The 24,618-nt window shown below is 37.7% G+C and overlaps 2 protein-coding genes across 4 annotated transcripts in view; one reads left to right on the top strand and one right to left on the bottom strand.

The window, feature by feature from the left end:
- Positions 1–8,795, top strand: part of ptpn2b (protein tyrosine phosphatase non-receptor type 2b) — a 50,304-nt gene extending 41,509 nt beyond the window's left edge. The window contains exons 10-11 of one of the 3 annotated variants that reach the window (XM_067425001.1): positions 8,009–8,040; positions 8,148–8,795. In XM_067425001.1, the coding sequence (XP_067281102.1) occupies positions 8,009–8,039 (31 nt within the window). In that variant the 3' untranslated portion in view covers position 8,040; positions 8,148–8,795. Of the gene's footprint in view, positions 1–7,964; positions 8,041–8,147 lie in introns of all 3 variants that reach the window. The other 2 variants (XM_067425000.1, XM_067425004.1) reach the window with 2 other exon arrangements.
- A 7,204-nt stretch (positions 8,796–15,999) lies between these two features.
- Positions 16,000–23,901, bottom strand: psmg2 (proteasome (prosome, macropain) assembly chaperone 2). Its single transcript, XM_067425461.1, has 7 exons — positions 23,723–23,901; positions 23,434–23,605; positions 23,296–23,354; positions 22,362–22,480; positions 21,808–21,981; positions 21,606–21,726; positions 16,000–16,277 (listed from the first exon to the last, which is right to left on the bottom strand). Exons 1-7 carry the CDS (start codon positions 23,777–23,779, stop codon positions 16,197–16,199), a joined length of 783 nt encoding a protein of 260 aa, XP_067281562.1. The 5' UTR covers positions 23,780–23,901; the 3' UTR covers positions 16,000–16,196.
- Positions 23,902–24,618: the final 717 nt, after the last annotated feature.

Genomic DNA, 24,618 nt, shown 5'->3' with positions numbered 1-24,618 from the left:
TTGTGTGCTTTTTTAATGTGCCAGATCTTACTGATCATTGTTAATAGTATTATATTAATAATATCTTAATATAATATATCATAATTATAATATAATTGTATAGATGGGGCCAATATGATAGCAAATTATTTTTGGATTATTTATTCTGTACAAGATCATAAATTATCATAATTGGTGAGTATGACAGATCTCTGATAGAAGAAGGCAGGATTTCAGAATTTTATGGGCTAGTGGGATAGACTGAGGTAATCTGATCGCCTATTTAAAAAAAAAAATTGCATTGATATTAACAGATTTCCCCCTAAATGCTCATTACTGTAATACACTGCTATACAATGTTTTTGTATGTCTGATAAAATTAATTTCAGTATATCAAATACTACTATGAGCTGTACTTTACAATTTTTTAATGCATTTAAAATATATCTTGCATGTTAAAGTGAGACTTTGTTTTACAAACACTAGTGATAATTTGGGGGGAAATGCAAAAATACAAGACACTTTGAAAACAAGTTTTTAATTTTGTTTAGTTAACTTAATTCTTACTTACATTTTTAGATTTTGAAGTGTTAGGAGGTCATATGTTACATATGATATGGGTTTTGGGTCAGGTCAGCGTTGTGTTGAGGCTTGTCTTATATTATGGTTTCAGTCTGGGGTGTATTTGCTGTACGTGACACAGCGAGTGCTGCCCTGTTGGGAAACCTCCCCAATGAGGCAGCAAATGGCGCATCTGCAGGATTTTTGTAAATACAAGCTTGACCGGGCTCCTCAAAATCCTCAGGCTGTACGTGAGAGCCAGACATGAGCCTTGTGTGCTGTGACATGCTGGTTTGGAGCTTGCTGCTGTTCTTATGGCCGTGGCTGTTGGCATTTTAAGACTGAGCTTCAGCATGGTGTGATGTTTTGGCTTTTTTTCCCTCAGGTTTAGATGTTTGCTTTCTCTAATTGAATGAGCTTTAAATTGTGTTTGCAACAGCTAATTTAAACGTGCAGTATGCAACTTTTGGCCACTAGGGGTCACTCATTCAAAATAATAACAACAGACGTACTTTAATGACGTCGGGAAAGTGCGTGGGCTCATGGGAGTTGTTGTCATTATTGCCACTGTCAACCAGCGAATCTGGCATCTCCAGCAGAAAACATGTTCACTGACAAGGTAATTGATTGTTATATTACATCTCTATTATTGTTAAGTTTAGTTACGGCTTTTCACTTTATGTAATGTCAATCTAATGAAATAGCAGCAAGCTACCGTTACTTAACAAACTTATCAGTAACGTTAGCTAATGTGCGAGACAGAATGTTGTGCGGGCGGTCGCTATGTCAACATACCTATAAGTTGGTTGGCTATGTTGACATATTAACCGCGCATCATAATTTGAGTTACTCAAATTATAGATATATTGACATGGCATCCGCGATTGTCGAACATTCTGTATATCAACTGTTCAATAAGGAAATAAATTTCAATTTAGTTTATCATTACCAACATAAAACATAGTAAATGAGAGAACCAGCACCAGCAATACGTTGTTCATTGGAACGCGCTGTGTCGCTCCCCACGTTCATCAATCATTCTAATAAACATTTATTTTGGAACTCAGAGATGTATGAATAAGTAGATCATTATTAAATCAATATTATATGTAGCTAGTATTAACATATGATAAAAGTGACGGTCACCTTAATTGACCAAGATAGTGGCATATTACCTTATGAAGCTAACGTTACTTTCTCCAGCTACATATAAAACCAATAATAGCTAGTCCATCTGCGTTTTACACATGACATCATCGTGTCACCAAATATACGGATAGAAATATACTTTTGAATCAGTTTTAAAAAAAATAGCTGTTTCAGTCTCCAAAAACACAGAATCCGCCTGTTTGAAAAGCCGATACAATACAAAATGTATACGTATTCAGCTAAACACGTCTCAATGTGGTCAAGATCGCTATGCAATATGCAAACATACAGCATGTTATGATTATATGATTATTATGTTAGCTGAATGGTTACTTAAATGACCTGTTTATTAAAACGCAAGCGAGATCAGCATCTCTCTGCAGTCCGAGCTTGTCACGAAGATTTCGCCATCTTTCAAAGGCTTCTCCAAGGTTTACACGTCTCTTGCTTCTTCTACTGTCCCAAAATCTTCTCGGGTCATTTTTTTTACCCTTACGTTTGCGCTTTTTTGAGCTGGCAAAACGTACAGGCAAAGAGTAGTCATGATCCATTATCATACAGACTTTTTTATACGGGGGTTCCCCTTATACTGTCTGTCAGTGTTCCTCTTTGAGTTTGGCGGTTCCGCCCATAGATATCTATGGTTCCGCCGAGTTCCGCAGGAAGCAAGACGCAAACGTGGATAATGACGTCAAAGACGGGCGACATAACGGAAATACAGACACGGTCCGTGTCTTCGAATTAAAATATTAATTTCTCTGGCTTTAAAAGTTAATTGGAACTGTCGGGATAATGTAAACACACAACTTTAAAAAATATATAACATAGATATAGTGATCTTTTATATTTTTAATGCTGAAACATTACATATTGTGCCTTTAAGTCTTTTTTCAAATCTTTTGAGGGGCATACATTTGTAAAACCTAAAGCTGATGGTTCTGCTATATTGAAATGTGGCAGAGTTCTTTAGTTTTCAGCACAGCCTCAGAGCAATAATTATCCAATTGTGAAACATTTGTGGGCGTGTGGTTTGCGTGGAACACTGGTATGTTTCTGCAGATTGAGCCAAGTGTGTGTTTTGCTTGGTTAAGTGTGTCACTAAAGTAGATTTATTTCTTTATTTTTTATGTACTGTGTATTTATTTGTTTTATTCTGCCATTCTGAGTCTGACCAAAACGTATGCATGCATAACATGATTTCCTTCACCCCCCAAGCCATTAAATATTTGTCACTGGATGGATAAATATTTGTATTAGTCAGATGGATAAAGATTGACAAAATAGTCTAAAACAGTGGTTCTCAACCAGGGGACAATTTTCCTTGAAATGTTTTTTTTTTTTTTTGTCTACATTATACAAATGTAGTTTTATACTAATGCAATCTTAATTAAAATGCTTTAACACTAAAAATAAAGTTGTACAACAATAAACTAACATCATTTAGACTTATTTATTACAACAAAAGTGCCTCCGGAAAGTATTCATAGTGCTTCACTTTACACATTTTATATCACAGCCTCATTCCAAAATTGATTAAATTTATTATTATTTTCCCTCAACTCTATACCTTATAATGACAGTGTGAAAGAAGTTTGTTTGAAATCTTCACAAATAAAAAAAATAAAAAAATCACAAGTGTCACAACCTTTGCCATGACACTCAAAATTGGGCTCACTTGCTCCTGTTTCCACTGATCATCCTTGAGATGTTTCTACAACTTGATTGAAGTCCACATGTGGTAAATTCACACACCTGTCTATATAAGGTCCCACAGTTAACAGTGCATAGAGCACAAACCAGGGAATGAAGTCCAAGGAATTGCCTGTAGACCTCTGATACAGGACTCGAGGCACAGATCTGAGATTTAAGGTCCCAGTGAGCACAGTGGCCGTCATCAGTAAATGGAAGAAGTTTGGAACCACCAGGACTCTTCCTAGAGCTGGCCACCTGGCAAAACAGGGAAGAAGGGCCTTAGTGACCAAAAACCTGATGGTTACTCTGACAGAGCTCCAGTGTTTCTCTGTGGAGAGAGGAGAACCTTCCAGAAAATCAACCATCTCTGCAACACTCCACCAACTAGGCCAGTATGGTAGAGTAGCCATATGGAAGCCACTCCTCAGTAAAAGGCTTCCTGGAGTTTGCCAATAGGCACCGAAAGGACTCAACACAAGAAATACAATTCTTTGTTCTGATGAAACAAAGATTGAACTCTTTGGCCTGAATGGCAAGCATCATGTCTGGAGGAAACCAGGCACCGCTCATCACCTGGCCATCTCTACAGTTAACCATGGTGGTGGCAGCATCATGCTGTGGGGGATGTGTTTTCAGTGGCAGGAACTGGGAGACTAGTCAGGATTAAGGAAAATATGAATTCAGCAATGTACAAAGACATCCTTGATGAAAACCTGCTCCAGTGTGCTCTGTACCTCAGACTGGGGCGAAGGTTCAACTTCCAACAGGACAACGACCCTAAGCACACAGCCAAGATAACAGGAGTGGCTTCGGGACAACTCTGTGAATGTCCTTGAGTGACCCAGCCAGACCCCAGACTTGAACCTGATTGAACATCTCTGGAGAGATCTGAAAATGTCTGTGCACCGATGCTCCCCATTCAACCTGATGGAGCATGAGAGGTCCTGCAAATAAGAATGGGAGAAACTGCCCCCCAAAAAAGTGCCAAGCTTTTAGCATCGTACTCAAAAAGACTTGGGCTGTAATTGGTGCCGAAGTTGCTTCAACAAAGTATTCAGCAAAAGCTGTAAATACTTATGTACCATATTTTCCAGACTATAAGTTGCTCCGGAGTATAAGTCGCATCAGTCAAAAAATGGCTTGTGAAGAGGAAAAAAACATAAGTCGCACTGGACTATAAGTCGCATTAGGGCAGAGCGGGAGCCGCGCACGTGCACTCGCTCGTGCCCGCTCACTGTAAATAACCGTGCTGAAGAAAGAAAGTTTGAAGTGAGTGAGAAACTTGTAAGGGACTGGCAAAAAGCAGAGGTAACTTTAACTGTAATGAAGAAAAAGAAGAAAGCTACTTGCGGACTGAAAACAAGATGGCCAGAGCTGAAGGAACGAGTCCACAGACGCTTGAACTCTCTGCCAGGAGAGGCTCAGCCGCACGAGACGAACGCTGTGTGAATCATTCTCCGCTGCATATTTTACTACATGCTATTTTACTACATGTATTTTGCAGAATAAGATTTTCTTTATGGAGCATTTTGTTTGTGTTCTGTCTTTCTAAGTTGTTGTCTTTAAGTTAATATTTCAGTTAAGAGGTTTTTTTTCTGTTTTCAGTTATTTTTTTCTGGGGTAGGCAACAGGAGGAGCATAGAGCGCCCTCTCGCGGCTATATGTTTATTCTAGTCAGTCAGTATGAATTAAATTTGATATATATAGTCGGGAAAATATTGTACTTTTTTTAATACATTTGCAAAGATTTATTCATTCACGTTGTCATTATAGGGTATTGCTTGTAGAATTGAGTGAATTTAATGAATTTAATTTATTTTGGAATAAGGCTTTAACATAAAATGTGGAAGAAGTGAAGCACTGTGAATACTTTCCGGATGCACTGTACATATCAGCTCCTATAGGAGGGCCTTCGGACGAATTGTCTGACAAAAGGGAACCTTGGAGTCAAAAAGGTTGAACCCCTGGTCTAAACTCACCCATCATAACATGTAGAAACTTTTTAATCACTGAAGGCAAAGGGGTGAATAAGGAGTAGAGAACAATATATCAATATTGAACGTAATTTTGTCTCAGTAATAAGAGCTTGGTCCTTATTGGTTGTTAATGCCCCTGCTGCATGGTGGGATATTAACTACCTATTATTTCCTAATAGACTGTTAATCAGTGGCAGATATTGCATACATTGAATTTTCCACTTAAAAGGGTTCACCCAAAAAATGAAAATGGTCATTTACTCATGCAAGCACAGATGCTGCAGAAAATGTATTTACACAATCATTTTTTTATCATGGAACACGTTTGAAAGTTAGCCGCAGAATGCATACGAAATATTAATGTCGGTCTGATGTCGTATTTAATTTACATTTCATTTACACCTCTAAGGCTGCTTTTACACTGCCAAAAAATTAATCTTTGATAATTTTACTATGTGACATGATTGACCCTCAGGTTTTTGTATAGCCATGCTATGAAAATTATTTATAATTTACGTTTGTTATTTTATCTACGGTTTGTTAGCTCTAGAATTCTAATGTAACAGAGAAAGATTACATTGGTTTGAATGAGTTAATGAAAGAAAGAAAGAAAGAGAAAGAAAGAAAGAAAGAAAGAAAGAAAGAAAGAAAGAAAGAAAGAAAGAAAGAAAGAAAGAAAGAGATTATGTGAGTGATTATGTGACCGTTTCCGTGACCCTGTTTACACTTGGTTTAAGGTTTTGGTCGATTGGATCACAAGTGGACAACTCTAAATATAAATGGCTTTTATAATGTTATGAGCATGTCCACTTTCAACCACTTAGACCAAAACACATTAGACCAGATTGCTTTTATAGTGTAGACACTCATGTGGTCAAATGCGTCCGAATAGCCACAAAAGACTAAAGATTAAAACCTAATCTCCGTCTACTGACCTAACGCGTAAAGATTATGGGAAATGCGTTAGCCAGACGAGATTTAAAATGTCGGCTGACGAACCAAGTTTGGATTATAGACAAAGAAAATAACAAGCACAATGTTCTCTCACCACTCATTTCTAACACGCACTCACAGCGTGGTCTTGCGACTGGCAGAACAGAAACAAAAGCTGCTGCTCTCCCATATGCTTTCCCGTTGTCTCCTTTAGCGTTCCTATTTAAATTACGTGAGCTTATTTCATCCATTAGATTGAAGGATCTGAAAAAATACATACATTTACCTGCCCATAGTCTCCCCTCAAAGAAATCAGGACAGAAGTGGTTGAAAGTGGACAAAAGAGATGGATTAAAACACCAGGTGTAAACGAGAATGTATCCCTCATCTACTTGTGGTGCAATCGACCAAAACGCATTTTAATATCAGGTGTAAACACGGCCTGTGTAATGGTGAAGCTGTGAATTTAATTACATAAACAGCTAAAGTTATCACCGCGTTGGTGAGAAACAATGTTAGCCTGACAAGCCAGACCCACATCAAGATGTTTGGTCTGGAAACTCACCATTGAAAGGGCTCAATCCAAGGGGCGGGATAAACGGTTGTCTTTCAAACTCCCTCTGCACGCGATAGGATAGCGCTACCACCAACCAGAGCAACGAAGGTGAAACAGAGCTTGTTGATAGATTAAACATTAGCCGTATCCGGTCAGCAAAACCCCGAACACATTTCCCTTTTTAAGAATGACTTCAGTGCCGTTCTTTTCTCAGAGAAAAGCTTAACTCCAAGTCTTCCAGAATCGCGGTCAAAGCTGATTCGAAAGACCGCCGCCGTTCGCCAGTTTCTGTGTTTACTAGAAGCATGCAAACGCAACTCGGCTGTCGTCATTATGGCCCCGCCCGCCGACTCTATACACTATGTGATTGGCCTGGCAAGAGTTAGGGGAATACAGCTCAGAAGGGTATTAAGAGCTCCTAGACGACACTTGCGGGCAGATTAAATTTGCTGCCGCTAGGGTGCGTCTAGATTTCTAGGCTAAAACAATGTAGCTTTCAGTAGCAAAGCCATTAAATTTATAAAATACACAGGTCAGTTCCTGTGCTTCTGAATGTTTGAGTGTGCAGATACGGAAAATACGGTACCCATAAAGTTTCCACTTCAATAAAAAAGCAGAGTTTTAGTGCAAGTGCATAGAGGCACACCTGCTTCATATTATGACATTGAAAAACTATCTTTGTGGACAAAATATGTCGCATTTGCCTTGTGGTGGAATTCTATGGGGAATCAGATATGTGCGTATAGACGTAGGTCAGATGTCCAGATATCGGATGCTCTGAATGGATTCGAAAATTTAGGATCTCTTTTGGATTTTTTGTGTTTATACGTGTGCGACAAATTCTGATATGATTTTTTGTGACAGTGTAATTGCAGCCTAATACTGGGTTATAAAACCTGCTTGCACTATTCTATTTGCAAGTCAAAGGATGCATGTTTTAGTACAACTTTAAAGGGAATCATTTTTAAATTGCATTGTAAAGATTTGAATCATTAGGTGGATGGCAAATCCCAGCCCGAATTCCACAAAAAAAAGGCAATTATATTTGTTTTCTAGTTGATCATAAAAATTGCTTCAGTTATTTCTTCAGTTCTTACATTTTTGGAATTTCCCATTAGGGAACAAGAAGATCTCTGCTTATGTTCTCCTTTGTGTTCCATAGAAGAAAGTCATGCAGGGTTAGAACAAAATAAGGTTGAGTAAATGTTTCATTTTCATTTTTGGGTGAAGAAACCCTTTTTAACATAGTGATTTTGAAATGGTACACATTTGACTTTGCATCCTGTGATTTGTATTGACAGAGCGAGAACAACCAGTGACTCCTAACTCCATGGCAACCTCAGCAAGAGATCTCCATCCCATAATTCTCCCCAATGTTTTTAAAAGCCGTTTACAGCATGAACTCTTCAAGAAGGTTTCTCCACCCTGAACAACAGCACACACCAGCACTATATAAGTGGATGAAACTCAATAATAATATCAAGAGGACAGCGCATCGCCATGGTTTGGATTTTAATTTTGTTGGACCTATTTTGTCTTTTTTATTTTGCTTTTTTGTTGTTGGAAAAAGCAGCAGGGTCTGAAATAGGTCTACACATTTCTAATGCTGTTCACACATTGTATTTTTAGACAACTTTTTTTCAGAGGCAAAATGAAATGCTCTATTTTTTATATGAAATTACTTGAAATTTCCTATCATATCTACAGGGCTGAATGCTCAAATCCAGTTTGTGAGATTGTTAGATGACGTCTTAAGAGTGCTCACATTGTGTACATAGTGTACCTTATGAGATGTAAAAAAAACAAAAAACAATGTACAAAATGACCAGACATTGCATTTGGTTAAAACAAACAGAACAAACCAGCAGTGTCTGACGTTGAAGAGTCTTACTTTTCTTTATTAAAGAGTAGGATCCATGAATAAAACTTCTATCATTTAGTTTCTGTAACGATGCGTTGCTTCATTCACTTTTTTCAAGCCGTCAACCACCCAGCTAAAGTGGCTCATTTAAATATACCTGTTTATACTGGACATATTTTACCCTGATATTCCTTCTTTTCCCTTACTGGTAGATCATTTTGTGTTTGGTGTGAGGGAAAATCTCATGAAGAAATGTAATAAATCCTAAAATAAAAATGTAGCCTTTTTAAGACCATTGAGCTTTCACATGCTTACATTTTCATTACAAATTAAGCATATTTCCCCCTTAAAGGTATAGTTCACCTAAAAAATGTAATTGTCATTTACTCAACCCTCATGTTGTTCTAAACCCGTACGAGTTTATTTTTTCTGAACACAAAAGAAAGAAGAATGTTGGTAAATAAACCTTTGTCTGTTGCCATTGACTTCCATAGTAGAAAAAAGTTTTAAAGTCAATGCCTACAGTTAACTTTCTCTGGTTTGATTACCAACATTCTTCAAAATATCTTGTGTTCAACAGAAGAAAGAAACTTGTAAAGTTTAGAACAACATGAGGGTGAGTGAATTGTGACAATTAGTTGAGCTATCCCTTTCAATTCTTAATATTGTAATGTGGGAAATTGTAATTGTTATTACTTAATCAAAAATAAAAATAAAAATGAATTTCAGTAAAATATTTTGTGAAGAGTCATCGAAAATGACTCGCATTACAGGAAATAATTAGGGACTATACTATGCTTAATTATGAGTATTTCTGCTCAGTTACTGGGATTTTCACGCACAACCATTTCTAGGGTTTACAAAGAATGGTGTGAGAGAATGGTGAAGAATGAGGGAAAAACATCCAGTATGCGTCAGTCCTGTGGGCGAAAATGCCTTGTTGATGCTAGAGGTCAGAGGAGAATGGGCCAACTGATTCAAGCTGAAAGAAGAGCAACTTTGACTGAAATAACCACTCGTTACAGCCGAGGTATGCAGCAAAGCATTTGTGGAGCCACGACACGCACAACCTTGAGGCGGATGGGCTACAACAGCAGAACAACCCACCGCGTACTCATCTCCACTACAAATAGATAAAAAAGTGGCTATAATTTGGACAAGCTCACCAGAATTGGACAGTTGAAGACTGGAAAAATTTTGCCTGGTCTGATGAGTCTCGATTTCTGTTGAGACATTCAGATGGTAGAGTCAGAATTTGGCGTAAACAGAATGAGAACATGGAACCATCGTGCCTTGTTACCACTGCAGGCTGCTGGTGGTGGTGTAATGGTGTGGGGGATGTTTTCTTGGCACACTTGGGGCCCATTAGTGCCAATTGGGCATCATTTGCCACGACCTACCTGAGCATTGTTTCTGACCATGTCCATCCCTTTATGACCACCATGTACCCATCCTCTAATGGCTGCTTCCAGCAGGATAATGCACCTTGTCACAAAGCTTGAATCATTTCACATTGTTTTCTTGAACATGACAATGAGTTCACTGTACTAAAATGGCCCTCACAGTCACCAGATCTCAACCCAATAGAGCATCTTTGGGATGTGGTGGAACAGGAGCTTCGTGCCTTGGATGTGCATCCCACAAATCTCCATCAACTGCAAGATGCTATCCTATCAATATGGGCCAACATTTCTAAAGAATGCTTTCAGCACCTTGTTGAATCAATGCCACGTAGAATAAAGGCAGTTCTGAAGGCAAAAGGGGGTCAAAGACAGTATTAGTATAGTGTTCCTAATAATCCTTTAGGTGAGTATACAGTCTTGTTCAAAATAATAGCAGTACAATGTGACTAACCAGAATAATCAAGGTTTTTCGTATATTTTTTTTATTGCTACGTGGCAAACAAGTTACCAGTAGGTTCAGTAGATTCTCAGAAAACAAATGAGACCCAGCATTCATGATCTGCACGCTCTTAAGGCTGTGCAATTGGGCAATTAGTTGAATTAGTTGAAAGGGGTGTGTTCAAAAAAATAGCAGTGTGGCATTCAATCACTGAGGTCATCAATTTTGTGAAGAAACAGGTGTGAATCAGGTGGCCCCTATTTAAGGATGAAGCCAACACTTGTTGAACATGCATTTGAAAGCTGAGGAAAATGGGTCGTTCAAGACATTGTTCAGAAGAACAGCGTACTTTGATTAAAAAGTTGATTAGAGAGGGGAAAACCTATAAAGAGGTGCAAAAAATGATAGGCTGTTCAGCTAAAATGATCTCCAATGCCTTAAAATGGAGAGCAAAACCAGAGAGACGTGGAAGAAAACGGAAGACAACCATCAAAATGGATAGAAGAATAACCAGAATGGCAAAGACTCAGCAAATGATCACCTCCAGGATGATCAAAGACAGTCTGGAGTTACCTGTAAGTACTGTGACAGTTAGAAGACGTCTGTGTGAAGCTAATCTATTTTCAAGAATCCCCCGCAAAGTCCCTCTGTTAAAAAAAAGGCATGTGCAGAAGAGGTTACAATTTGCCAAAGAACACATCAACTGGCCTAAAGAGAAATGGAGGAACATTTTGTGGACTGATGAGAGTAAAATTGTTCTTTTTGGGTCCAAGGGCCACAGGCAGTTTGTGAGACTACCCCCAAACTCTGAATTCAAGCCACAGTACACAGTGAAGACAGTGAAGCATGGAGGTGCAAGCATCATGATATGGGCATGTTTCTCCTACTATGGTGTTGGGCCTATTTATCGCATACCAGGGATCATGGATCAGTTTGCATATGTTAAAATACTTGAAGAGGTCATGTTGCCCTATGCTGAAGAGGACATGCCCTTGAAACGGTTGTTTCAACAAGACAATGACCCAAAACACACTAGTAAACGGGCAAAGTCCTGGTTCCAAACCAACAAAATTAATGTTATGGAGTGGCCAGCCCAATCTCCAGACCTTAATCCAATTGAGAACTTGTGGGGTGATATCAAAAATGCTGTTTCTGAAGCAAAACCAAGAAATGTGAATGAATTGTGGAATGTTGTTAAAGAATCATGGAGTGGAATAACAGCTGAGAGGTGCCACAAGTTGGTTGACTCCATGCCACACAGATGTCAAGCAGTTTTAAAAAACTGTGGTCATACAACTAAATATTAGTTTATGATATGATATGATATGATATGATATATACTTTATTGTCAGACAAGTCTGAAATTTTTCTTGCACAACAGTATCTATGTTTACAGCAACACACATACATTAAACATCGACATACACTTAATCCACCTTCTCCATACTGTGAATTTTTACCTAAGTGATTTATTCAACTCTAAGGTAGCCTGATACACAAAAGAGTGTTTCAGCCTCACTTTGTTAAATCTTGGGACTCTATACCTCCGATTTGATGGTAACAATTCAAATTCATTATGTAGGACATGCTTAGGGTCAGAAACCATATTATTAGCCAGCCTTAACAAGTTTTTATAATAAGCTGAATCATAAAGCTTCTCAAGGGGCTGACCTACAATTTTTGAACAGATTTTTATCTGATTAAACAACTTTGTTTTTGACTTAACTGACAGACTCCTATACCAGATAGAGTTGCAGTATTGCAGTATACTCATTATAACGGACCTAAAGAACAGCAGAAGAATCTGTTTTCTTACTCCAAATGACCTAAGACGACGAAGAAAATAAATTCTCTGCTTGGTTCTTTTACAGAGAGAGTCAATATGATCTTTCCAGGATAACATCTCATCAATCATAACTCCTAAATACTTATATCCTTTAACCTGTCTGATTTCTTCATTATGGATAAAAACAGGCATTAATTGAGTGTCAGATGTTGGACAAAATATAATCTCCTCCGTTTTACTCGTATTAATGACAAGAGCATTATTCTCGCACCACTCTATCAGTTTAGTCACACCCTGTTGATGAAAATCAGGACTGTCACAGTTATTCAACACAGATATTAAAACAGTATCATCAGAATACTTTAACAAATACTGATTTAACATGTCCGTACGACAGTCATCTGTATACAAGGTAAAAAGTACGGCTGAACTTACACAGCCTTGTGGTACTCCGACATTAGTTGTGATAGCAGATGACATTGTTTTATTTACTTTGACTCTTTGAACTCTCTTAGTGAGAAAAGATATATACCAGTGAATTAGGTATGGATTTACACTCAACTGTACAAGTTTTGACACCAGTATGTCAACCTGTATTGTGTTGAAGGCAGATGAAAAATCCATAAATACAGTTCTTACGGTTGTTTTCGGTTTATCTAAATGTTTAGAGATGATATGCACTAAAGCAGCCACTGCATCTTCAGTACTACAGCCTTTCTTATAGGCAAATTGCCAGGGATCTAATTTATCTTTAACCATCAGAACTAAATGCTGGAGCAATATTCTTTCTAGACATTTTCCAATCACTGAGGTAAGGGCTATTGGTCTATAATCTTTATGTTCTCTTGGACAGGAAATTTTAGGTAATGGTTTTATGCAAGCGGTTTTCCATATCACAGGTACAGTAAGTGTGTCTACTGAAGTTTGAAATACTGGTTGCCACACCGGAGCCAACTCATGTGCAAAATTCTTTAGCAGACCTGCACTACATCCATCTGGACCAACTGCTTTTTTTGTATTAATAGACAAAAACATTTTTCTAACTTCCTCAACTTCAATAACAATTCTGTCCAATAATGCTGGAATTGTATCTCTTATGTCCTCAGTATTGTCATATTTATCTTCAAATCTGGTAAAAAAGCTGTTCAGTTCATTCCCAAAACAAAGTTCATTATCAGTTACAATTAATTTGTTTGAGGAGACCAAACCAGTCATTGATTTCATAATATCCCAAACCTTTTTAGTATTACTAGTCTTAAAGGCTTCCTCCAAACGCCTCTTATGAACTTCTTTTGTTTCCTTTAATTTAGTTTTTAACTCTCTTTCTGTTTGTTTAAGTGCGCTGATATCCTTATTCTTAAAAGCTAATTTCCTTAAATTAATAACTTCTTTAATATCCTTGGTCACATATGACTTATTATTTGGATACACTTTAATTTCTTTAGTGGGTATGACCAGCTCCACACAGAAGTTAATATAGTCGTTTAACACTGTAGTTCTTTCATCGAGTGAGCCATCTTCAAAAATGTCCCAATTTGTCCAGTCGAAACAAGCTTTCAGTTGTTGCACACTTTCATTCGACCACAGTCTAATCACTTTCTTTTCTGGTTTGCTTTTTTTAAGTTTGGTCTTGTACACAGGAGTCATATGTACCACATTGTGGTCAGAGTTTAAAATTGGTGGCATACTCTTTGACACATAAGCATCCTTAACATTCACAAAGCACTTATCAAGGATATTATTATGTCTTGTTTGAGTCTTTACATACTGTTCAAATCCCGGCAAAAAAGTCTCCAATTTGCACTGGTTTAAATCACCTAGCACAATCACGGGTGCATCTGAATAGTGTAGCTGTAGTTCGTGAATATAATCCGCTATCAGGCTGGCTGCCTGAGATGGTTTACCGCTGGGCGGAACGTATACCGCGAACAGCAAAATACAACCAAATTCTCTTGGCAGATAAAAAGGTCTTAAAGTCATGCCAAGAATTTCAACGTTAGAGTCACATATTTTATATTTTACTGAATACGCTCGGCACCATTTATCGTTTATATACACACAGATGCCACCTCCTTTGCTTTTACCCGAGATTTTGTCTCTATCAGCGCGAACTAATGTGAATCCAGGAACCTCAAAAAGTGAGTCAGGCATTGTAGACTGCAGCCAACTTTCTGTGAAGCAGAGCAGAGATGCTTCACGAAATTCATTACAGTACCTTGTGTGCGATCTTATCATATCCACTTTGTTACTCAGAGAACGCAGATTACTGAAGACAATAGATGGCAGCGGTGGCCGAGTAAATCTCCTTCGCAGTCGACTCCGAATTCCACCTCTTTTTCCTCTTTTCTTTCGTTTCGTTCTTATCAGCTCGCGTGGAATATTCTCTAGCAAATCTTTGAATTGGCCTGTTAACATCCCTTGAGTAGTCTTTAAGTTTAACTCCAGCAACGTCTCCCGGCTGTACGTGCGTGCAGACGGCAGTGTGACGCCGCATAATGAGGTTCCACATGCAGTTGGTAATTGCATCCCCAAACATAGTCCACAGAGGCCAATTATCCCCAGAATACAGATCAAGAGTGCATTTTCCCGTGCCTTCATCTTTCCACTTTTACAGGTCCTTAACCAGACACCGGACAGTGAACATTTAAACAAAACAAACAAGTCATAAACATAGGATAGTGAAGCGCAGTGCGCCGCTGAGCAGCGCACCGGAAGTATGATCTAGTGATTCACAGGATTGCTAAATCCCAGGAAAAAAAAATGTTTGTACAAAATAGTTTTGAGTTTGTACAGTCAAAGGTAGACACTGCTATTTTTTTGAACACACCCCTTTCAACTAATTGCCCAATTGCACAGCCTTAAGAGCGTGCATATCATGAATGCTGGGTCTTGTTTGTTTTCTGAGAATCTACTGAACCTACTGGTAACTTGTTTGCCACGTAGCAATAAAAAATATACTAAAAACCTTGATTATTCTGGTTAGTCACATTGTACTGCTATTATTTTGAACAAGACTGTATATATATATTAGTCAATCAATCAACTTTATTTATATAGCGTTTTTACAATGACGATTGTTTCAATGCACACTTAACAGTGTTAAACAGGAAAATATTGCAATAAAATTTGAATTTTAAAATTTTGACAATTATAGTTTATAGAATTATATAAGATCTAATTAATTAATTGTATTTGTATATTTAGTTGAATAACTTGGATCATAATTGTTGTGTCCCCACAGTATAGTATAGTATAGTATAGTATAAAGCAAAACATTTCCTGCCCCCACACCAGTAGTATATGACCTGGATATTGCTTGGCCATTTTTGTTAGATTAAGCCCTAACCAAATAGATTGGTGATGATGGGACATGACTTGACTCTTTTAACATAGTGATTCTCGGTACACCAACAATGAACACATGGTCAAACTATGAAAAAAAGGGCTTTAAATGTTTTCACTTTCTTCCCAGAAGAAAAAGAGTCTCACAAAACTGGTCACAGCAGGTTTAAAGCTACGTCACATTACAAGAACTGCTACACTGCTGGGAAACTCAAGTGGCAGAGAGCCAGATCTATTCTGTCATCAACTGGTGGGGGGAGAGAGATGAAAACAAAGTATCAGCATGACAAGCATTATAAGAAAAAAACAACAGGACACTCAATTTGGAAAAAAATAATGTTACAGGTTATTATTTCTGTACTATTTCACTTATATACAAGCAAAATGTGTATTTATCACTTTGTGCAGTTTGACAGCTCAATAGTGATTCTCAGATTCACGTTTTAAGCGGTCACACCAGCAGTTCAGCAGAGTTGTAAAAAGCATATCCAGGCGCAAGCGGGATGTTTCAACCATGCTTCAGAAGAGAAGAGGTGGGATCCCACTGCCGAACAGCAGTCTCCATGAGGGAGGAACCCGCCACTGCACTGAGCCCTGCGTCTAAGAGGAAAACGTCACCATTAACAAATAGTAAAATAGCTATATAATTTCACTTCTGAAATTCAGCAACTACATCCTAAGGTAATATGCCACACTTAACAATAAGTTTAGACATTCTATCCAATAGTGCTGTACATTTTTCCAGTTCCCCATAAGTCTTAAACTAAGTTTAATCAAAGTTAAGGCCATAAAAAGTCTTAAATCTGTTAAATGGTATAAAGAAAGTCATTATTATTTCAGGAAGTCTAAAATTTGGTTACAGAAAAAACAGGAACTATGCAACTACGTCATGACCACTTTCTCCAACCTTGTGGTTTGTGATCAATGAATAATCCACATTTATGGTCAACTGTTGATGAATTGTTTACTTTTATGGTGTTTATATGATACCTGCAAACTGTTGCCTTACTGGCAGAGAACTCATTTGCATTCTGCTGTTTTTGTTCAGACCAATGCAAAAATCGACCCATATTTTTACGCAGCAAACTGTTGTAAATGTTTATTGGTTTGTCGACAAGAATCTAATTGACATTCAAAATCAGTATAAGCTGTGTATCATCCCTGTTCTTTAAAATAAGTTTGAAGGCTGCGATGTGAGGTTTATTAGGGGCCAAGCGGCGAAGGTTTGCAACCGTTAAGATTGTGAAGAAATTTGAGTCTAACTCCATCCCTCTAGTGCCACCAACTGTCCAAATTTGGCTTAAGACGATTCAATTGCGACATCAGTCATGTTTCAGTCCCTCCAGGATTTCACAGACCTTTTTTGTGATTGTTGAGGCCTAAAATGCCTGATGTTGCGGCCACTTTTCTTAAAAGTTGCAATGAAAGTTGCAATGTTTTTCGGCAATTGTTTTATAGGTTTAAACGGCAAAGGTAGATACATTTTTACTGAAAGTGCTCATATTAGGCTTTTTTTTTTTTTTGCCTTTTCCCTGTTCTTTATTGTGTTATAATATCTTTTTTGTTTGTTATAGGTTTACAAAGTGAAAAAGCCTAAAGTGCACCCCAAAGGGACTTACCATGTCCCAAAGAAAACACTGTTCACCTTCTGCTCTATTGTAGTCCAACCTTTACTTCAGAGACAAATGTGCTCACTTTGCACACACAATATAATGCTCGCCTAGCTGCTAGCATGAAACACCCTCATAATTTATTTGAATCATTAAATCATTACAAATTAAAAAGGATATTGATAAGGAGAACAAAACTAACCTTTAGTAACCTTATAAAAAGGCAAAATTTAAAGACAGTAAAATACAACAAATTAAGCGAATCGAAAGCAGAGATGTATGGAGATATGTCTGCAGCTGACACTGATTTAGAAAACACTTGTTTATTAAGTTTACCTCTTTATTTTTTAAAGACATATATACAGTAGGGCTATTATTAGCCTACTTTTGCCGAAAAAAGTTATATTCCTCCATGCACCCAGTATTTCAACAGAAATATAAATGTGAGATTAGTCGACTAATTGCTTGAATGAATTGGCTAGAAAAATCTTTAGTCTATGGCAATTCTAATCTATACATTTACTATATTTAATTAGTAATTATAGCTCTTTACATTAAATTAGTTGAGTTAACAATTAGCTACTGAACTAATAAAATAAAACTAAGATGCTAACAATACATTTCTATATAGCATTGCTTGTTCCACCACAGGACTATTTATGAGGCGACAATCCGTTATACATGTGAGTTTTACTCTGTATCTTGTCTTCTGTTACAAAGATGAAAATTGATATTTCATTAATAATAATAAAAAAAGGCACATAATGCTGTAAAACAAACAACTTATGTTCTGTTAGATGTCCTGCGTTTTGACAACTTTCTGAATTTTGTATAATTATATCTCTAGGTAATGGATATATAAAGCTCAGGAAAAAAATAAGATTTGAGATGGAAAATTAAGATGGATTTCTCAATGTCAAGAAGTGGTCTCTTCATTTTTTTCCAGAGCTATATATATATATATATATTCATTGAATAGTTTTGCAAATGTATTTTTATTATTAGTAAAACCATATTCAATGATAATCAATAATACAGCATGAAGACTAGACATGTATTAAAGGTCATAGATGTTTTTCAAAGAACTTGGTCATGTCTCTTAAGCCTAAGCTTAAAAATTCTGAATAAGTAGTGATTTCTCTCATTTTAAATGTGCCCTAGAATGAGTTGAAACAATATGTTAAATTGTTGTCTACATAGAGGGTATGTGGCTTAAGCCGGGTGCACACTGTGCGATTTTGGCCACGATTTGGCCGTCTGAGACAAATTTAGCAAATCCTAAAAGATTCCTCAGATCCTAGGCTAAAATCTGACGTCTTTGGTCGTTAGTTTGACATGTTCACCGGCAGCCGATTAATGAGCGCTGCGATCAAATTTTACCTCAGACGAAATTCTGGCAGTGTCAGAAGATTTGACACAGAATCCTGCAGTGTGACTTCTCCTACGACGACAGTCAAATATCTCCGTTTTTCAAGACAAACTATGACCAAAACGAGAGCTAGAGATTTGTTTGTAGCCAGCATTTCAGTCCCGCGTGTAATGCAGCTCACCATCACCGAACGCGTCATTCATTAATGATATGAACTCCGGGTGAGTTTTCTTGCGCGCGTCCGTTTTTAGCGCGCCTTCACTATAGTGCAGTCTGACATTAATGTCAACTGAGATCTTACAGTGTGACATGGCGATCATGTTCGTACAGTCTGACAAGGGACATTCGCAAAGGATTTTGAAAAATCGCACAGTGTGCAGGACCCATTATTTAAGGGCAAAGATTGTCCAGATACAGTTTTAACGGTCCATTTGCAACCCTATAAATTGTCCCTAGGATCTAATGCTCTGTTTTTGCCTTATTTGGAAGGGTCATGAATAATAATTGTTGAGCTCTGCTCTGATTGGCTTATTTCAGCAGCTCACAGCAGTTCAGTAAAGCGGCTTGTGAGTCCTGACCGTCCTGACAGAACACAGACCGACTGAATGACACTTTAAGCAAAACATCTCAAATGGAGATTGCTGAAATGAGGCTTACTTGTTTATTGGTGTTTTCAGGTCATCCGCACACGAGAAAGATCTAGCATTCATGCGGTTGCCAGATTTCAGTAATTAAATCCCCCAAAAAGAGCTTTTTCCGTTTTTTTTACGTAAGCATGTCCAATCTTGCAACCATGTGCAAGAGAGCTCCCTCTCATGCGCGAATGATATGAAAACACCAATAAACAAGTAAGCTGCACTTCAGCAATCTCCATTGACTATCGTTTTAACTTATATGGTGGAAAAGGTGACGTTTGCAAGAAGGATTGAGTAAACGGTATCTATGGTTGTATTTTGTAATACAAAATAATATTAACCTGTCATTAGACACCATTTAGTTTTGTATGGTACTTGGAGTTTCCAATTGTTACTGTACTAGCATTTTGCATCATCTAGACAATGCGGCCTCTCTAAGAAACTTTTAATTTATTCAGAGATTGTTTAAACAGCTAGTCAATAAGTGGATAAAGCACTACTTACTGCTTGCAGGAATGTTGCCCCTTTCTTCAGTTTAAGATGCTGAGCGAAGCTTGCTTGAAATGGGCCAACAAACAAATGATTTGTTGTGGTATCCGATTATAATAAACCTCAACCATGACTGTTGACATATGACAACAGCCCCCTGCACAGCCTAAACATCATGAGAGCCATTTTTGCTATCCTCAAGTGTTGTTTGATGATTCGGCTTCGTCATTTCCGCCTAACAATGCACATGTTTGGACAGATGCAAATGCTGGGGGTGTGCATATAAATGATCCCCAACGCTTGTGTCACGGTTGGGTTTATGTTGAGAAGCACTTTTTTCAGTGGTGTTTTTGATTTACGAGATTTACATAAGAAGTAGCAGGCAATTGTGTTTGAGACTCACAGTATGTGATGTCCATGTACTGAACTCTTATTATTTCACTATGGCAAGGTTAATTACATTTTTCATTCTAGGGCACCTTTAAGAATATAAATAGAGTTTTTGAAATGGCGGTATGTTGTGTGAGTGCGCCTGTTGTGTGAACTGTGCCGCGATTCACACGAAATGTGTGAGAAACACGGACTTGGGAGCAAAATATAAATATAGTTTGCTGACGTATGACGCCGCTTAGCAGGAGACCGCGTTGATTGGTCAAAGTTGAAGAAAAGTTGTGGTGATTGGTCATAATTGCGAGTCGCAATGAATTCACGGGGATTTGTTGAAGTTGCGTTAACATCACGAAATCCTGGAGGGACTGATGTTTGTACATGTGACGTCTGGCATAAAGCCTATAGATTCCTTGGGTCATGCCGAGAACATAAATATCAATTTTGCCGTAGTCGGCCAAACTTCCTGATCTGCGTTTTTTATTTTTTTTAAAGGGATACTTTTTCATATTAAACTGTTATTCCCTTAACTCAATACATACCTCTCTCGTCTCAGTGCGTGCACTTAATCGCTCTGACGGGCGGTGACACTGCTTTTTTATATTAAACTATGTTATTCCCTTAACTAAGACAAGTTGATACATACATACATACCTCTCTCGTCTCAGTGCGTGCACTTATTATCTCTGACGCACGGTGACGATCTGATAGCATTTAGCTTAGCCCACTAAGCCCAGTTCATTCACTATGGTACTAAACGGAGATCAAGTTAGAAGCGACCAAACACGCTTTCCCTGTTCAAATACAGTTACACAAATAGTTGAACTACCAACTATGGTGACATAAAATAAAACGCGCTTTTCTAAGAGGATTAAAAAGGAGAACTATAAAGTAAGGCGGAATAGCACTTCTGAGAGTACTTTGACGTCGCGGCTGAAACATCCTCCCTTCGTACTCTAAGAAGTGCTATTCCTGAACTGGGCTTAAAGGGATAGGTCACCCAAAAATGAAAATTAAAAAATTATCCCATTATTTACTCACCCTTAAATCATCCTAGATGTAAAGGATATTATTCTTACAGACCAATACATTCGGATTAGTAAAAGTTTTATGCATTTGTGTAAGAATATGCTAGTTTCTGTGAGAACATAGCGGTTTTGCTCTATACTCTGCTCTTTAGTTGGTCACCGAAACTCAAGCTACGTCTACCGCCCTACATCATATTTAAACTGTAAAGTTGTTTATATTGTGGTTTCTACAGTAATTGTATGCTTCTCCATAGAATTTTCCCTACTCCACTCATATGGTATTAAATGTAATTGTGTAGGTCTTCAAAAGGGTCTTAAAATGACTTAACTTGTATTTTAAACAACCTGCAGATGCCCTGTTTTTTTTCATTACCATTATTCAGATTTACTATATTTTCTTACACACTTACAGGTTTTTCCAGCAAATGGAGCCAGTCATTAAGATGGTTAATGAGAGCAAAAGCATCAGGGATGTTGTCCCCTTCTGAGCAGAAGATCAGCACTACTGCCATAGGGATGTCCTCTGTGCAGCTGACAAGACAAAACAAATCTCCATTGGCCGAATTCACATTTGTAGATTTTATCATTTTTTTTATTTATGACCGTTTTTACCAGTCTGTGTAAAGGGCTTTGGTCACTCCTCCTCCAGGAATATAGAGCCGCTGCTCTGAGTCAGAGATCCCAGGGAACATGCTGATTCTCTCCATCTCCCTCCAGCCCAGCTCCTCCACCGTTTGGCCCTCCTCCTTCTGCAGAGACGGGCTCAGCAGGTACCGTAGAGGAGTGCTGCTCAGCAAGAAGACGTGAACATCAGCAACACAAGCATTTCAATATTACTGATACAAAATATTTGAATCATCTGATGTTTTGGTGACTTGATGTTGTGGATGTCTGAAGTTAAGTAAATTGTTCACATAAGTGTAAAGAATCACCTACTAAAGTTTGAGGCACAGTTTTGTATAGTATATTGTTTTATCATTAGTGGTCTTGTGTGCTACCTTAAAATGCAGTACATGCCATGAGGTTTGATAATTATCTAATACAATTATATTAAAGATAAGAAAATTAACTTGCTAATACAATGACATTTATACAATTTTGTGTGCTGCAAATACTCAGCCTTTATTTACATTTTATCTATCTATTTCTCCTCACTATTTCATTACCCATGAAGCTGTTGGTCGTCTCTCTGATAAGCGTGACTGCTGGACAGCAGCACACTTTTGAGGAATCCACTACTCTTGATCCAGGAAACAATCAGCTTTCGGAATGATCTGAACTTTGTCTGAGATAAACAGTAAACAGCAAAAAGTCATGTGCAACTGAAACTTAAAACAATTATTTGTGGGCGACTGATATATCAGGACTTTTTTGACAGCACCCATCTGCATAAGTTTACTGTCATTGTTGATCAATTAAACAAATTTGATGAATACAAATACAAATTAAATATTAAAATATATTAAATAAATTTATTTGATTTAAACAAATAAATATATAATTTTCATGTAATAATTTGATTTAAAAAGGATAGTTACCCCCCCAAAAAATTGCCATCATTTACTCACCCTGATATTGTTCCAAAACTACAAGTTTCTTTCTTCTGTTGAACATTAAAGATATTTTAAATAATGTTGGTAACCAGACAGCTAATGGTGGGCATTGACTTTCAAACTATTTTCTCCCCTACTATGCAAGTCAATGACTACCGTAACCGTCAACTATCTGGTAGTTACCTATATTCTTTAAAATATCTTCTTTTGTGAGAAAAAGAAAAAAGAAACTCTTACAGGTTTGGAACCACTTGAAGGTAAGTAAACTGACAATTTTCATTTTTAGGTGAACTATCCCTTTAAATAGACAAAAAAACAAAAACAAAAAAACAAATGTAAAAATAGAAACTAAATATTTTACAAATATATACATTTACAATTTTTTTCACAGCATTAATGAGGTCTTTATATGTGAAAATATATAGCTTCCTTTACATTTTAGGATTGGGTCTGTGGCATCTCAAAAAATTGAAATTCTCTATATCGGTCGACTAAATTGTACACCTCCAAATAAAGTGTAAACTTTTATAAAAATCAAACCACTAACCTGGACGATGGGTGTTCTTATCTGTAGGACAGCCAGCTTTAAGTCACTGTGTGAGTAAACTGCACAAAGTAAACACATTCAAAACATCAGCTACCGTGTAAGAAAAGTTGATTCTCTGGAATTCAAAGTTATCATTACCCTCTGCGCTAGTGCTGAGCTGGGCAGCATCCTCAGTGGATGTGGCATACGGGTTGTTCCCAACCATGGGAATCAGACAGTCTGTGTGGAAGTATCCCACTCTGGGCATATTTAATGTTGAGATGAGGAGATCCACGGCGAGCTGACCCACGTTTCCAACAGATACTGCAGGCTATGCACAAGAGAAACAATTATAACGCAGCTAAGTTAATTGTTTGATAACTGCAGCATGTGTTTGTGTGATGATGATGAAGCTAATATATACTATGAAGGCAAATTCTTTACTTACCATTATCAACGTAAAGCCTTTAAAAGATGGAACAACATCCCCCGCCGAAATGAACATTTTGAAATATTTATGTCTAAGTCAGATGATAAATTTAGATGAATTGCAGTGGATCTGAAGTGATTTTTACTTTCAATTTCCTGCGCTGTGAAAAAGGACCTGACATTACTGCGTCATGGTTCATCGGGACACCCTGATGCCTGAACAAAAACAATCAACACTATTTATTTGCGACGTTTATTTTGAGCAGTTTTCGGGGTGGGGGCGGGGTGTAACATACATAATATTTAAATTTGTATCAGACTTTAAGAGAAATTTATTTATTTACAGTATACATATCATAGACCGTAAAAAAAATATCTATGGGACCAACCACCTGGGGGCGATCGAGGCGCGGAGGCTTCTGTTATTTACAGGAGTGCGTGCTGATGCAGGCTTGGCTGAAGCTCAGTTCAACATGAATGACCAGAAGGTGCCGCTAGACTCATATGCTGCGTCCCAATTCGCCTACTTATAATCAAGCGGCAACCTCCCGCGATCTCTCTTGAAGCCAATACGGAAGTAATGTAAACTGTAATTCCTCAACTGGCCTCTAGGGACAGGCTCCAGAAGGGAGCAGAATCTCATTGAGCCCCATGTTAAAATTCTCAACTTTAAAGCAGAAAAAAACATTTTTACAGCCTGGTACAAATTGTGGTTTTGGCTTATAAGGCTAATTTTGATCTTCATGACAACTCTGAGGGGGGTGAATTTTTTTATAACTCATTCGTTTACGTTATATAAAGCCTTAAGGTTCTGCATAATTAAGGGCGTGGTTACAAGTGGATAGCCATTTATCCGCCGTCTATAGTTATTGCGTCACCTCAGCTCCGCGCATATCCCGCCTTTTTGCCCATTTT

The sequence above is a fragment of the Pseudorasbora parva genome, chromosome 19, assembly GCF_024679245.1.
Source record: "Pseudorasbora parva isolate DD20220531a chromosome 19, ASM2467924v1, whole genome shotgun sequence".
NCBI lineage: Eukaryota > Metazoa > Chordata > Actinopteri > Cypriniformes > Gobionidae > Pseudorasbora > Pseudorasbora parva.
This window is presented reverse-complemented; position numbering and strand designations above follow the sequence as displayed.

Coding starts and splice junctions, on each gene's coding strand:
- psmg2 (XM_067425461.1), bottom strand. CDS start 23,779: ATGTTCATTTCGGCGGGGGATGTTGTTCCATCTTTTAAAGGCTTTACG. Junction 23,355..23,433: donor GCTCAGCACTAGCGCAGAGG/GTAATGATAACT, acceptor TACTTTGTGCAG/TTTACTCACACAGTGACTTA. Junction 21,727..21,807: donor AAAGCCCTTTACACAGACTG/GTAAAAACGGTC, acceptor TTGTCTTGTCAG/CTGCACAGAGGACATCCCTA.